General features: G+C 39.9%; 1 protein-coding gene across 1 annotated transcript in view; it reads right to left on the bottom strand.

The window, feature by feature from the left end:
* The window catches only part of QRFPR (pyroglutamylated RFamide peptide receptor), a 64,785-nt gene that overhangs the window by 2,407 nt on the left and 47,934 nt on the right, over positions 1–14,444 (bottom strand). Inside the window, exons 2-4 of the mRNA XM_049887064.1 lie at positions 7,591–7,749; positions 4,460–4,521; positions 379–614 (exon numbers count right to left, since the gene is read on the bottom strand). Of these exons, the coding sequence (XP_049743021.1) occupies positions 379–614; positions 4,460–4,521; positions 7,591–7,749 (457 nt within the window). The remainder of the gene's footprint in view (positions 1–378; positions 615–4,459; positions 4,522–7,590; positions 7,750–14,444) is intronic.

Raw genomic sequence — 14,444 nt, 5'->3', positions numbered from 1 at the left:
AGACAGAGGGACATCGTGTGGCTATGGGTGGTAGAGAGGATAGAGCCCAAAGACCACCAGATCCTGACACCAGCTCACAGCTGTTCCTACCAGGCCATATTTACATACAGATGAAAATATAACAATTTTCTAAATTCCAAATAAGTTTGTCTCTCTAACAGTAATTTCCCCTTTGAAGTGGGTGCTGGTGGTCTTGCTTTTTCTTCCTACCACACATATAACTTCAAAAGTTTAAGGTCAACCCAAGCCCTAACTGTAAATTACAAATGATGGCTTGACGAAATTAGCAAGGAACTCTGGGATCCCTGGCTACTGTAAGTTTCAGAACAACTACTTAACAGTATTTTAAACAGAGATGAATTTTTCTTTTAAACGGACCTGACTATTTTTGACATTTCTTTTCCATGAATGGTTCGAAGCATCGAACCATCCCCCACTCTTTTCTTTATCCAAAGTTCATAACCAATTTTACTGTACAGGATCAGCATCACCATAAAGGGCAGCAGGAAGAGGATGACAAGGATGAAAGTGGTGTAGATTTTCTGGTGCACAGGGCTGGTCCACTCTTCCAAGCAACAGACATGTTCTTTTTCATATAAGAAGTCATACTTAATCTTGAAAATAAGAATAGTTTAGTTAGAAAAGTAGTACTCAGAGTCAAAAGAACAAAAAGCAGCCCAGCATGATGGTAATGCAGTATTTATAAGTCCTTAAAATTTTACCACTAGTATGTATTTCAAATGAGATATAATATTAACTGTCCTTTTGCTGCAAAGTATGGCTTTTCTGTTCAACTGCTTGAGTTCTTAAGAGTTTTACATTTTCTTTTCTGTCTTAAATGAAATTTAAGTCCATAGCCTATTCAATTTCATTTATCTTTCTCGACTTTTATTTTCACTACATTTGTAAGTTTTCAGTTGGATGAAAGAGCATAATAAATGCCAGAGTATGCGTGGCAAAATATTTTGTACTGCGTTCTAGCTAGTTTAATGTTAGGCCATCTAGCTTCCTCAATTATTGAAGAGGCAAATTTTGGCAAGGTATCAGACTTTCATACTGCAATGATCACATTGCTTGGAAAGATATTAAAAAGACAACTGGTAGCTATAGGGTCGTTATGAGTTGGAATTGACTTGATGGCAATCGGTTTTGGTAGCTTTCAGATTCTGAGACAAATTAGAAATTGGGATTCCAACTACTATCCTAGAAATAGTCGGACTCAATTATAAGCCCTTGAGAGTTATATGTTTTGTAGAAAAAATGATGCTGATTTACTCATACCATTTCTGACAGACTAGTCTTCTTATGAGTTCAAAAGTATCATTAATCACAATATTAATAATAATAACACAAATGCTGTTGCTGTTGGATACCATCACACAAATGCCAATAAAGATTCATTTCAAAAACAAACTAAATATTTAAGTCCATTCACATCTCACTTTTCTGGGTAACATGAATAAGAATGAGAGAATTTATCAAAACTATTAACATTTTGGTCACTCTGGAACTTTCTAGATAGAAAATACTTACATCTTAGAGTTCTGCCTACACTCCTAGCCAATTTTATCACCAGTCTTCAATGCCAAATGAGTACGGGGAAAGCTTTTCAGTATACTCACCAAAGGTAAGAAAAGTTAAGTTCTGATCTACGTGTTATTTACAAACACAACTACGAATGATAACACATATTGAAAAATAATTTCAAGATCCAAACTCCCTGGAAATGTTAAAATGCAATTCATCCTGATTCCATGTAGTGGGAGGCTACAACGGCCAGCCACCACAGGCCATGTATTGCCACATCTGAAAGCAAGAGGTAAGGAAGAACCTTCAAAAAAGTTCATGTGCCTCTAGAGACAAGCAAAGACTTCCCAAGGGTATGCTGAGATGGTTTTATGGGAATCACTTCCAGATCCTCTACTTCCATAGGTACAGTTCTCCAAAATCCCACCGCCTGAGAGAGTGCCTACGTCAGGCAAAGGCTACTTCCCCAGATCACCCTTCTCCCAACTTACAAAAGCCCTCTCTCTCACCCAACCCAAATCTTACTCCGGGGCACCAAGGAAAGAGGCAGTTCAAATTACTGATATTAGTGGAGCCTTCTTTGATCAAGACACCATAAACCTATGACTGGCTTTGTGCTTTCCTATGCCTGATACGTTTTCTATTCAGGGCAAAGCCTGACAGAAACAAGGTATTCCAGCAGGTATTGGCAGGTAAAAGATTCTCATTTTTTATACAGTGAGGGGGCAGAAGTGATGACAATTTTAATTTAACCATCTCATCATTTCCATCACCTGAAAGTTGTCAAATACGTCACTCTTAAGAGAGACAGTCAAGTGGGAGCAAAGCAAGAGAGCATCTGTGAGAAACATTGAAGACAGCGTTGCTTTATTCCCACTAGGTGAGAAATTCAGGCTCCTTACAAGATCTCTCTCTCTCTCTCTCTCTCTCTCCACTTCTCATACAGAATTTAGGAGTGAGAAAGTGGTCATGGGGATTCATATTAATGCATTTATTCTATTTGAGAAGTGAAATAGGACTTTTTCCTCGAAGAAGGAAAATCTGATTTGCTTGTGTTTCACAGTGAGGCTTGGCTTTGCTGGACAGATTATATGGCATTTTCTACAAACCAAGTGAGTTATATATTTAAAATACATTTAAAGCCTATGATAAAATAATTTTTTATATAAAAAAATTGACAAATCTCCCTGTTTTCTATGGGTCAAGAATGGGACCCACAAAGGATAAATGGGTTGGGCATTTTGAAAGGGCTCCATCTGAATGGTTTCCTGCTGGAGATAAGGACAGTCTCAGCCAACAGAAAAAAGCTAGCAACATAAAGCTGTGTGTGGAAGTTGATGAGTCTTCATGAGCAGCCGGCTAAGAAGCACCCCCATGGGGAAGGAGTGGCAATCGGAGGCCTCAGTGATGCCACAGTTGAGAAACCCGTGAAGTAAAGGCTCAATCGTGGGAAATGGCCATACCCAGACGGCACCAATACAAAGAACATCTGCCCTTCCTCTCCATCATTCTCATCATCAGCTTCTGAGGAACCAGAGCCAGTTAACCGAAGGGAGAAGTGGAGAAAGAGAAATGCAAGGCAAGGAAGCAGAGAAGAAACCAACCAGGACCCCTCTCCACATTGCAGGCTCTGGTGTAAACAAGACTCAAGCTGGAGAAAGGGAGAAATTTTAAATTCACTGAGAGGATGGACTTATGTGATCAAGACATTGGATTGGGCATTTTAATAATGGGACTAACACTGTTCTTATGACTGAAAGTGACTAGAGGAATTTTGTTATCTGAGTGACTAGTAAATTTATAGGACTTGACAAGTTTCATCCATGGGATTTCATCCACAGGGCAGGGCTGGAAAGTCTTTAGATTGCATTTTTATAGCTAGCAAGGGATAGAACTAAGCTGCTTTCTGCTCGTGCTAATCAAGTCCAACTCATTCAATATACCAGTTACATGAACAATTAACTTGCTTTTTAAATATATTCTTGTCTTATAACCAATCAAAAAAAAAAAAAAAAACAGTTCCAGTAAAGTCGATTCCGACTCATGCTAACCCCATGTGTGTCAGAGTAGAACTCTTCTCTACAGAGTTTTCAATGGGTTATCTTTTTCTTTTAAAGTAGATCACCAAGCCTTTCTTGCAAGGTGCCTCTGGGTGGACTCGAACAGCCAACCTTTCATTGCATTAATTCTTACCTTATCACTTATAGAATAGCCTTGATAATGGACACTGCATGCCCAGTCAAGTTTCATATTTGCCTATGTCAATTTAAAAAGGGACAAAGAGATACATAGTTTTAAAAAATATCTTACAGGGTACGGTGCCAGATCACCTATGCATGACACACTAAAGTATGTCCCAATGGACAGACAGGAATGCCCATAAGCAGCACAGAGGTCTCCTTCACTGTAAATCACCAAGCAAAGCTGGAACTATCTGACAAGGTGTGATGGAAGGACAGAGGTTGAATAAAATGATTCCCTGACATGGTTTCCAGTTCAAAATCAAATTTGTTGATGAATGGGAGGCAGGTAACAAAGGACTTACAAAGGAGAATCAACTAATAAGTAGATAATCACAATTTTTTTATGTGGCTTATAAGCAAAATCTAGAACAACCTGTATCTTAAAATGTAACAAGACATTGAAGGACACTAAGAAAAGCATCCTCAGCTGGCAGAAAAAGATAGAAAGTGAACCTGATACTTTTTTTTTTTTTTAATTCAAGCATTAACATCTTAACAATATGAAATCAAAGAAGAGCTAGATAAAGCAAAAGAAAAAATTTATTTTAATCTACTTGAAAGATCGTCAGTGAAATAACTGAGATCTAATACAAACGTGTGGTAATTCTCTTTCAGGAAAGAAGTGGTTATAATTAAGAGACGTGGGAAAACATCTCAAAAAATACTATCAATCCCAGCCCCAAGTATACCTCAAGTCTTTGCACGTGCCACATGGGTGATCCCACAATGACTGCCACCAGCCAGACCACACCTGTAAGAAAGTTAAAATCATCAGAATGCAACTTATCTAAGCAAAATGTTTTGTGCTTAGAACTGTAACCACAAAGACTCTCTATATTCATTATACCCCGTTGTCTCTACCCTGGAACAGTGCAGTGGTCTCCTCACAGGTCCTCACTTTCATTCGTTCAACACCCTGGAATGGTCTTCCTCAAACATGTTTTAAATGCTTAAAAGTCTTTAACAATGTCTCATTGCCTAGAAGATGAAACCCAGGCATTATTTTCTGATTTACAAAACAAATACCTATAAACAGAAACCATGGCGCTCTTTCAAAACTCTTTGTCCTTCATGAACTTGTTGAAAGCAATTTCTTTAATAATGTGCCCTTAGCAAGGAAAACTGAGAGAAACTACTGTGGACCATTTCAACCTATGAGCCTTAACAGAATGGGAAGAGGCCAAAACCAAGAGCCTCAACTTCGATCTTGGGAAAAATTACTCGGCTCAAACTCTGTTTGTTCTTTCTGTATTGGGTGGAACCATTCTCTATTGGGTTTATAGGAACTGAGACTCATTTACGCCACCTAAGAAAATTGAGGTTCATTATTTTAAAGAAAAAAAAGCACACGCACTGAAACTGGCTATAGAAAGTCATCATGAGCCAAGATAGTTCTAGGGGCACATTGACCGTTCTGTCTGTCTCTCTGTGTATATATACATATGCGTGTGCACACACATATATATAAAACCAAACCCTTTGCTGTTGAGTTGATTCTGACTCATAGTGACCCTATAGCGGTCCTATAGGACAGTGTAAAACTGCCCCATAGGGTTTCCAAGGAGCATCTGGTGGATTTGAACTGCAAACCTTTTGGTTAGCAGCCATAGCTCCTAACCACTATACCACCAGGGTTTCCAAACTGCTGTTGCTGTTGTGTGCCGTCAAGTTGATTTCAACTCATAGCAACCTTATAGGACAGAGTAGAACTGCCCCACAGGATTTCCAAGGAGCAGCTGGCAGATTTGAACTGCCAACCTTTTGATTAGCAGCCTGAGCTCTTAACGACTTTGCCACCAGGGCTCCTTAATATACATATTACCCATTGCCATCGAGTTGATTCCAATTCATGGCAATCCTGTAGGACAGAGTAGAATTGCCTCATAGGGTTTCTAAGGCTGTAATCTTTATGAAAGCAAGCTGCCACACCTTCCTCTCACTGAGTAGCTGGTGGGTTAGAACCACCAATCTTTTGGTTTGTAGCTGAGCACTTAACCACTGTACCACCAGGGCTCCATATATATACACACACACACGTATATGCATATATACATATATATAAAATCTTTATCATCATATAAAAACCAAAAACCAAACCTGTTGCCATCAAGTCAATTCCAACTCATAGCAACCCTATAGGACAAAGTAGAACTGCCCCACAGAGTTTCCAAGGAGCACTTGGTGGACTCAAACTGCCGACCTTTTGGTTAGCAGCTGTAGCACTTAACCACTACGCCAGCAGGGTTTATACATTTATTCTATTCTAGTTATCTTATGTCCAATCATTTTTCCAATCTTTAGTACCAATTCTGGAAGAACTGACTCTAACTGGTTTAGGTCATTGCCAACACTCCTTGGTCCCTGTCTCCTCACTCCTCAGAGATGGAAGCTGCATGAAGGTTAGATGTACATTTCTGACACAATCTGGGACCACTTCTGAGCAAGAAAGCTTCAGCTACAAGGAGGTGAGGGGCTTGACAGACACGATAACTGATGAGGCTGGTTCAAGGTACAACAGAGATGGAGGGAGATGTCAGGCAACACTGTACAAACGCCCATGTGGGGAGATGAGTCAATTTTATGTAAAAACTTCCCTGTCTCCAGTGACTTTTTTTGAGTAGGATCTGCCTTGACTGCTTATTATCAACTCTTCTTTCAGATGTTGAGACTCCCTCCACTTCTCCTTCCTTTTTAATAACTCCCCTCCTCCATGTATTCCTTTCTTTACCTTCTTTCCACACCCAAGCACTGTTTTCAAATGTTCTGATGTTGGAAAAACGTCAATTATTAAAAGCCAAGAGATCTTTGAATTCTTTGTAGAGAAGATGTGACATAAATTTAAAAATAACCAAGTAAAGCTAATGAATTTTCCCCCTATTGATTTATCTATTCATTTCAAACTATTTTAAATGAGTTTAGCATTGCAAAACCTTCAGGGGTTCTTTTTGTAATTCCATGATCCAATGCTGGTGAAACTCTTAAACTAGAAATAAATAGTCAATTCCTCTCAAGTGAGATGTTAGTCAAAATTGCTTTCTTGGATTACCACTTTAGGTGTTTACTATACCTCTGATTATTTAGCTCTAATAAATTTGAACCACTGTGAAGCCCATTAAGGTTTTAAATGGCTCATTTATAATTACTGAATAGAGAAACTTCCATTTAACTGTGCTAGCACTGGGTTTTTTTGGGTAGCCATTAGCTGCAAATTTATCATTTATCACTGGGTGCATGCTCATCATGACCTGCTGACCAGGGACAGTTACAGCAAACTGAGGAGTCAAGATTGTCTGCAGCAAAATTATGAAGTAGGTGGAATCTGTCTTTGTCATGCACCTTTCTCCAGCACTGTGCTCTCATGCAGCCCATGGCCTTCTGCTATTGTGTCCCCCCACCAGGATTGCCACTTGGTGGTCCTGTGCTCCTCTCTTCCCTCATCAAAATTTACTTGCTCTCTTTATCTTAGCTTACAGCCTTCTTATTTCAGGATGGCAATTTACTAATTTAATGAATCTTCATGTGGCAATGTGCCACAGATGAGTTATTTCAGTTTAGCTGAAAGTGATGCTTAAAAGTTTAAGACTTAAACCCAAGACATGAATATGAAATTAGAGATTTTCAGTGCTGTAGTAGGCCTAGAGGAGAGATGGGATGAGGTCGGGGGAAAGTGGGGAAATCGTCGAATTATACCCTGCTGCTTATAAGGTAGACAAGAAGATCCCCTTGTCATCTGTAAACATGGTTCTCTTTGAAGAAATTCTCTTTGTCCTGGAATGGAGAACGGCATTAACACTGACACTGGAACAGCCAAGGGCCTCACCTAGCATTGTAAACGCCCTTCGGTTGGTATATTGCCACTTCATTTTAAAAGGATGGACAAGTCCCTGGTGCCTTTCCACAGCAATGCAGGTCATAGTGAGAATTTCTGTCACTATGGCAGTGGACTGGACAAATGGCACCATCTTGCAAATGAAGGCACCTGCAGTAAGGAAATAAAACAAGTCATATATCAAAAGAATAAAAGTTATATCTATCTCTTTGTAATTATCACAGTTAATTCTGTGCCTCTCTTCAAAAGTTAGGGAGCCCTGGTGGCAAAGTGGTTAAGAGCTTGGCTGTTAACCACAAGGTCTGCGGTTCAAACCCACCAGCCCTCCACAGAAGAAAGACATGGCAGTCTGCTTCCATAAAGATTATAGTCTTGGAAACCCTATGTGGCAGTTTTACACTGTCCTATAGGGTCGTTATAGTAGGAATCAACTCGATGGCAATAGGTTTGGTTTTCTTTAAAAGTTTTATGACTGTAATTACATTATAAGGACAAAATAATTAAAGGTTATATTGGCTAATATTTTCTCTCTCTGATTGGATTCTAAGTTTCTAAAAGATGTTTAATTATGTATAATAAGACAATGAGACTTGTAGCACAAGTCTGCACAAATCAACCAAGCCAAACCTGTTGCCGTCAAGTCGATGGCGACTCATAACAATGCTACAGGACAGAATAGAACTGCACCGTAAAGTTTCCAAGGAGCACCTGGTGGATTTGAACTGCCGACCTCTTGGTTAGCAGCCGTAACACTTAACCACTACGCCACCAGAGTTTCCACAAGTCAGCATAGGCAAAAAAATAAAAATAAATGTGACCTTTGCACGAGAAGAGCAGTCAGCGTGAACTGGTCTCCCAGGGTCTAAAGTCCACAGTGATCTTTAATTCTTTCTCCCTTTTTGGTTTCCTTTCAAATCACAACAAAGGAATAATTCTCATTAAAGATCCCCAGAGATCTCCTTTTCTTATTATCCCTCTTTGACTCCCTGTCCAAGACTTTGTATCTAGATTACACCATTTGTCTCTTAGCTGATTTCACTTTCTCTAGCTCAAAGGTTTCAAACTTATGGGCCTCAGGCAAGATTTGGCCTACAAACATGCTTTATTTGGTTTACATATTTTTTAAAAACATTTTAATGCATTGCCAGTACTTAAAAGTTTTCATAATCTTTGTTGGCTCCTTCACCATTTGGGTTTATGAACCCTGGTCTGCCATCTCTGCTCTTGAATTCAACCTGTCCCAAATTAATTATTCCTAACTATAAGAGAATCATAAGACCAGAAAATGTAAAAAGTTGAGAAATGTCTCAGAGGTCATGTAGTCCAAGCTTTCACCAAAAAGGGAAATACATTCTTCACCTTCTCTCAGATGCTCTTCCAAGCTTGTTTTAAATACCTCCAGTGAGGACCTCCTTACTTGCATACCCTACCTTAGAGCCTTTGTATGGCTTTTCTTTCTGCCTAGAATGCTCTTCCCAAGATAACTCCTTCACCACCTTGCCTGGAGTTTTTGTCTAAATGTCACCTTCTCGGTGATTCTGATCACCATATTTATGATTGCAGCCTGCCTCGTCCTTTTTCCAGCTCCTCTCATTTCTCACCTCTCATTCTTTGTTCCTAACTCTTTTACCTTCTAACATGCTACATGACTTACTGAATTTTTTTATTTGCTTGTTAAAGGTCTCCCCACACTTCTAGAATGTATGTGCCCCAAGAGCAGGGATTTTTCTTTGTTTTCATTATGATGTATTCCAAACACTTAGAATGGCACATAGTAGGCCCTTAATAATATTCATTGATTTGAAGAGAATGAGCTATAAGGAGGCTCTGAACCTCTAAACATGCCTCAATAACTCAAAAAAGGAGGATCTAATTGGAAATGGTGCTTTCCAAAAACTCCAACAACTTCTTTTAGTTTCTGGGGAATCTCAGAAAAAAACAAACAAACAAAAACTATCTTTTCTAAATAGCAGCTCTCATATATTTGAAAGATGCTTTTCATGTTACTTCTAACTCTTGTCTTCTGTAGGCTAAACATAACAAGTTGCCCCAGTTGTTCTTCATTTGACATGATTTATTAGCCTTTCAATTCCCTGAACACCCTCTGTTGGACTTTCTCCCATTGGTAACTACATGGCCCAAAAGGGAAGCCACTGTACTCAAGATGCTGGTCTGGCCAAGTCAGCAACTATAGGATCATATTACTTCCCTGGTGTCATAGTTATCTAGTGCTGTTATAACAGAAATACCACAAGTGGGTGGCTTTGACAAAGAGATCTATTCTCTATAGTCTAGGAGGTTACAAGTCCAAATTCAGGGCGTCAACTCCAGGGGAAGGCTTTCTCTGTTGGCTCTGGAGGAAGGTTCTTATTATCAATCTTCCCCTGGACTAGGAGCTTCTCCATGCAGGAACCCCAGGCCCAAAGGATACGCTCTGCTCCCAGTGCTGCTTTCTTGGTGGTATGAGGTCCCCAACTCTCTGCTTGTTTCCCTCTCCTTTTATCTCTTGTAAGATAAAAGGTGGTGCAGGCCACACCCCAGAGAAACTCCCTTTATATTGGATCAGGGATGTGACCTTAGTAAGGCTGTTACAATCCCACCCTAATCCTCTTTAACCACAGGTAGAGATTACGATTTATAACACATAGGAAAATCACAAAATGGAGGACAACCACACAATACTGGGAATCATGGCCTAATCGAACTGACACATATTTTGGGGGGACGCAATTCAATCCATGGCACCTGGGTATGAACATACTCTTCTGAGACTATAACTAAAGTTTATATCAGCATTTTGTGTCAGATTTTGCAAATGGTTGGCTTCTGTTGAAATCAATGAAAACTCTATGGCCATTTAAAAGAATTTTCTGTTAACTCAAGATTCCCTTGCCTCTCATTTTGTGACTAAGGGGGAAAAATTGTATTTAGATATCACCCTAGATACTCCTTTCTAATCTTCTTGGAAGCTCCACATGGCAACCCAAGAGCCAGTCCCACCCACTCCCATACTCAGTTCCAATTCCTCAAATCTCAAGGCTGTTTCTTGACCAGCAAGATAGTTTAGATGCTAAAGTGCAGGGATTTACTTTTAATGTTAATATATTCCACTGTGTCTGAATACTGATTATTCTGTCAATGAATTAGCTTACTTCAAATCACGCTTTGGATAGTACAATAGAATAAATGAACACATGAATAAATTATCCATCTAGAGATTCCTGCCGAGTTTACTTGCAAACTTGATCAGAATTTCTTCTATTCTTTCAACCAAATAGTTGAAAAAAAATGTTGGATAGGAAACGGGAGAGGAAGAATCAAAGGGACACGAGAAAAAAACCTTCCATGAAGTGGACATGGATCCATAATCAAACTTTTAGGTATAACTACCCAAATAAATAAAAATATATCTCACTGGGGCAAAGTGGTTAAGAGCTCAAGCTCCTAACCAAAAGGTCAGCCATTCGAATCCACTAGCTGCTCCTTGGAAACCCTATGGGGCAGTTCTATTCTGCCCTATAGGGTCGCTATGAGTTGGAATTGACTCGATGGCACTGGGTTTTTTCAACAGCAACAGGATTGGCTTTTTTGGTTTCTCACTATAGTGCTATCCATTCTACATACATTCATTTTATCCATTAAAATAACATGGAAGATTCATCAATTAATTCCCTGATACCTAGATATGCTCTCTACAACATTCATTTGATCTGCTAGTTAACCACTCAGAGCCTCAATTTCATCATTTGTAAAAATGGGTTAATATCTACCTGTCCTAGAATAAGACAATGACAAAAGCACCCAGTATAGATGTACTGTTTAATAAATGGCAGCTCTTTTAACATCAGATGGACTGATTAAAAGAATTGAGGTAAATTTGGTACACTTGGGGCTGATAGAGTCTCTGTGGCTAAACGTCACATGAAACATCTAGGTGTAACCTTATTTCCCAGGTCTTTTAGTTATCTAGTGCTGCTATAACAGAAATACTGCAAGTGGATGGCTTTTTAGCAAAGAGAAATTTATCTCCTCATAGTCTAGTAGGCTAGAAGTCCAAATTCAGGGCATCAGCTCCAGGGAAAAGCTTTCTCTCTCTGTCAGCTCTGGAGGCAGGTCCTTGTCATCAATCTTCCACTGGACTAGGAGCTTCTCTGCACAGGGATCCTGGGTCATAAGGACACGCTCTGCTCCGGGTACTGCTTTCTTAGTGGTATGAGGTCCCCAACTCTCTGCTTGTTTCCCTTTCCTTTTATCTCTTATAAGATAAAAGGTGGTGCAGGCCACACCCCAGGGAAACACCCTTTACATTGGATCAGGGATTCGACCTTAGTAAGGATGTTATAATCCCACCCTAATCCTCCTTAACATAAAATTACAATCACAAAGTGGAGGACAACCACACCGTACTGAGAATCATGGCCCAGCCAAATTGATACATACATTTTTAGGGGGACATAATTTAATCCATGATACCAGATAAGGAAACTGCAGCTCAAAGCAGTTAAGTGCTTTGCCCATGACCACAGAGTCATTCACTGACAGAATGACAGCACAGGCTCAGGTCTTCTGACTTCCACTCTTTCTACAATGTCACCTTCACTTGACTTAGCACACCCATGCTATATGGTAGTTTTCTTATCTGTATGTCACAAATGCTCTGTTTAATAACCCACTTGAGAATTTTGTACCAAGCTGTAGTTCTATAACCTGTCATCTTACCTTTTTTATAAATCCAGACAGCCTCTGCCCAACTAATTACTTCTGATATATCTGCAACCAACTTTCTAAGAAATTACTGACAGTGTTTCCTTGAGCATATCTCCAAGTTTCTTCAATGATCTGGCATGTAATTTATCTAAGCTGAGGATTTGGGTTCTTTTATAATAAGTAGATGTTCTTTTTCCATTTACTCACTTATTTTGGATCTTTTTTTTTTTTTTTTCCCATTCTAACCATCTTTGCCCTTTTTAATATGGAGACCACTTTCCAAGATCTAGGAGATGGGACAAAACTAGGTATGTGAGGAGTTTTTATTTTTCTCTGTCCCTCATTAAACTTCTACCATCAACCTTCCCATTTCTTTCTCAGCTACCTGTTCTGGTAACCTCTTCGATGGCTCATCCATTAGCTCGTTCTGTACTTTAGCCTTCTCAGTGGGAATTATATACCCGTAAAAAACCAAACCAGTTGCCATAGAGTAGTTTCCTACTCATAGCAACCCTACAGTGGTGGTCACATGCTCACCAGATCATGACTAAAAGGCTGTTATGAACTGAATTGTGTCCCCCAAAAATATGTGTTGTAAATCCTAGCCTGTGGTTATAATTCCATTTGGTAACGGGTTGTCTTTGTTATGTGAATGAGGCAGGATTAGTGTAGGGTGTGTCTTGAGTCATTCCCTTCTGAGATACAAAAGAGATTAAACAAGCAAGTGAGAGAAGCAGAGATGAGTGAAGAGAGAGGCCCAGCCACATTAAAATTGCCTAGGAGCTGAAAAACAAACAAGGACCTTCCACCTGAGCCAACAAAGAGAAAGCCTTCCTCTAGAGCCAGCGCCCTGAATTCAGACTTCTAGCCTCCTAAACTGTGAGAAAGTAAATTCCTGTTTGTTAAAGCCACCCATTTGTGGTATTCCAGTTATAGCCCAAAAGCCACTGCCGTCGGGTCGATTCCGACTCATAGCGACCCTATAGGACAGAGTAAAACTGCCCCATAGAGTTTCCAAGGAGCACCTGGCGGATTTGAACTGCTGACCTCTTGGTTAGCAGCCGTAGCACTTAACCACTACGCCACCAGGGTTTCCTCCAGTTATAGCAGCACTAGATAACTAAGACAGAATTGGGTACTGAGAAGTGAGGGTGCTGCTCTAACAAATACCTACCACGTGGAAGTGATTTTGGAAATCGGTAATGGTTGGAGGCTGGAAGAGTTTTGAGGTGCTTAAGAGTTAAAGCCTAGATTGCCTTGAAGAGACTCTTGGTAGAATTAAGGGAATTCTGGTGAGAGGTTCAAGAGAAAGTTAGGAGAGCTATAGAGAAATTCTCTATGGTCTTAGAGAATATATATAGCACCAGCAACAGAATGTTGCTAGAAATGTGGATGTTAAATGTGCTTCTGGTAAGGCTTTAAAAGAAATGATGAACTGTGATTGGTCAATGGAGGACGGGCAATGCTCTTTATGCAGTGGCAAAGAACTTGTCTGAATTATGTTAAAATGTTTGGTGGAAGGTAGAACTTGTAAGTGATGAACTTGGATATCTGGCTGAGGCAATTTCTAGGCAAGATCTTAAAGGGGAAGCATGGTTTCTCCTTGCTGTTTATGGTAAAATAAGAGAGGAAAGAGATGGGCTTAAAAATGAATTGTGTAAAATGAAAACAAAGCTTAAAGATGGAAAACTCTGCTGTACAAACTAAGCACATTTGTCCTAGAATTTTCAAGTATGTAGCTACACAATCTTTTGTTAAAGAGATTAAGCCTGTGACTGATCAATCTAACCAACTACCGCAGCAGAAAATCCATTAGCTTAGGCTGAAATGGACAGAGAACGAATGAAAGGCAAGAACTCTGCCTGGCTCTTTGTATTCTATAGGCAGGAAAAAGGCCAAAGAAGCTACATTCGCTGTCCTCCAGGGAAAGAAAAGGACCACCCCTGGAGCAACCCAGAGATCAGCAGAACTGTTGGAAGGAGCACAGGAAACACGGCTGCCTCGATATCAAAGGGTGGGTTTTAAAGAGACAGATCTTCACCAACTTGGCTCCAGAGTATGGGGCTGCCATTCACGAGTGTCAGGGGGATGCGGCCACCAAACAAAACTGAGGGGGCAGGTCTGCCATGCCCAAGGGG

The sequence above is a fragment of the Elephas maximus genome, chromosome 5 (assembly GCF_024166365.1).
Source record: "Elephas maximus indicus isolate mEleMax1 chromosome 5, mEleMax1 primary haplotype, whole genome shotgun sequence".
Classification (NCBI taxonomy): domain Eukaryota; kingdom Metazoa; phylum Chordata; class Mammalia; order Proboscidea; family Elephantidae; genus Elephas; species Elephas maximus.
Note: the sequence above shows the minus strand (reverse complement) of the source record. Positions and strands in the feature narration are given on the sequence as shown.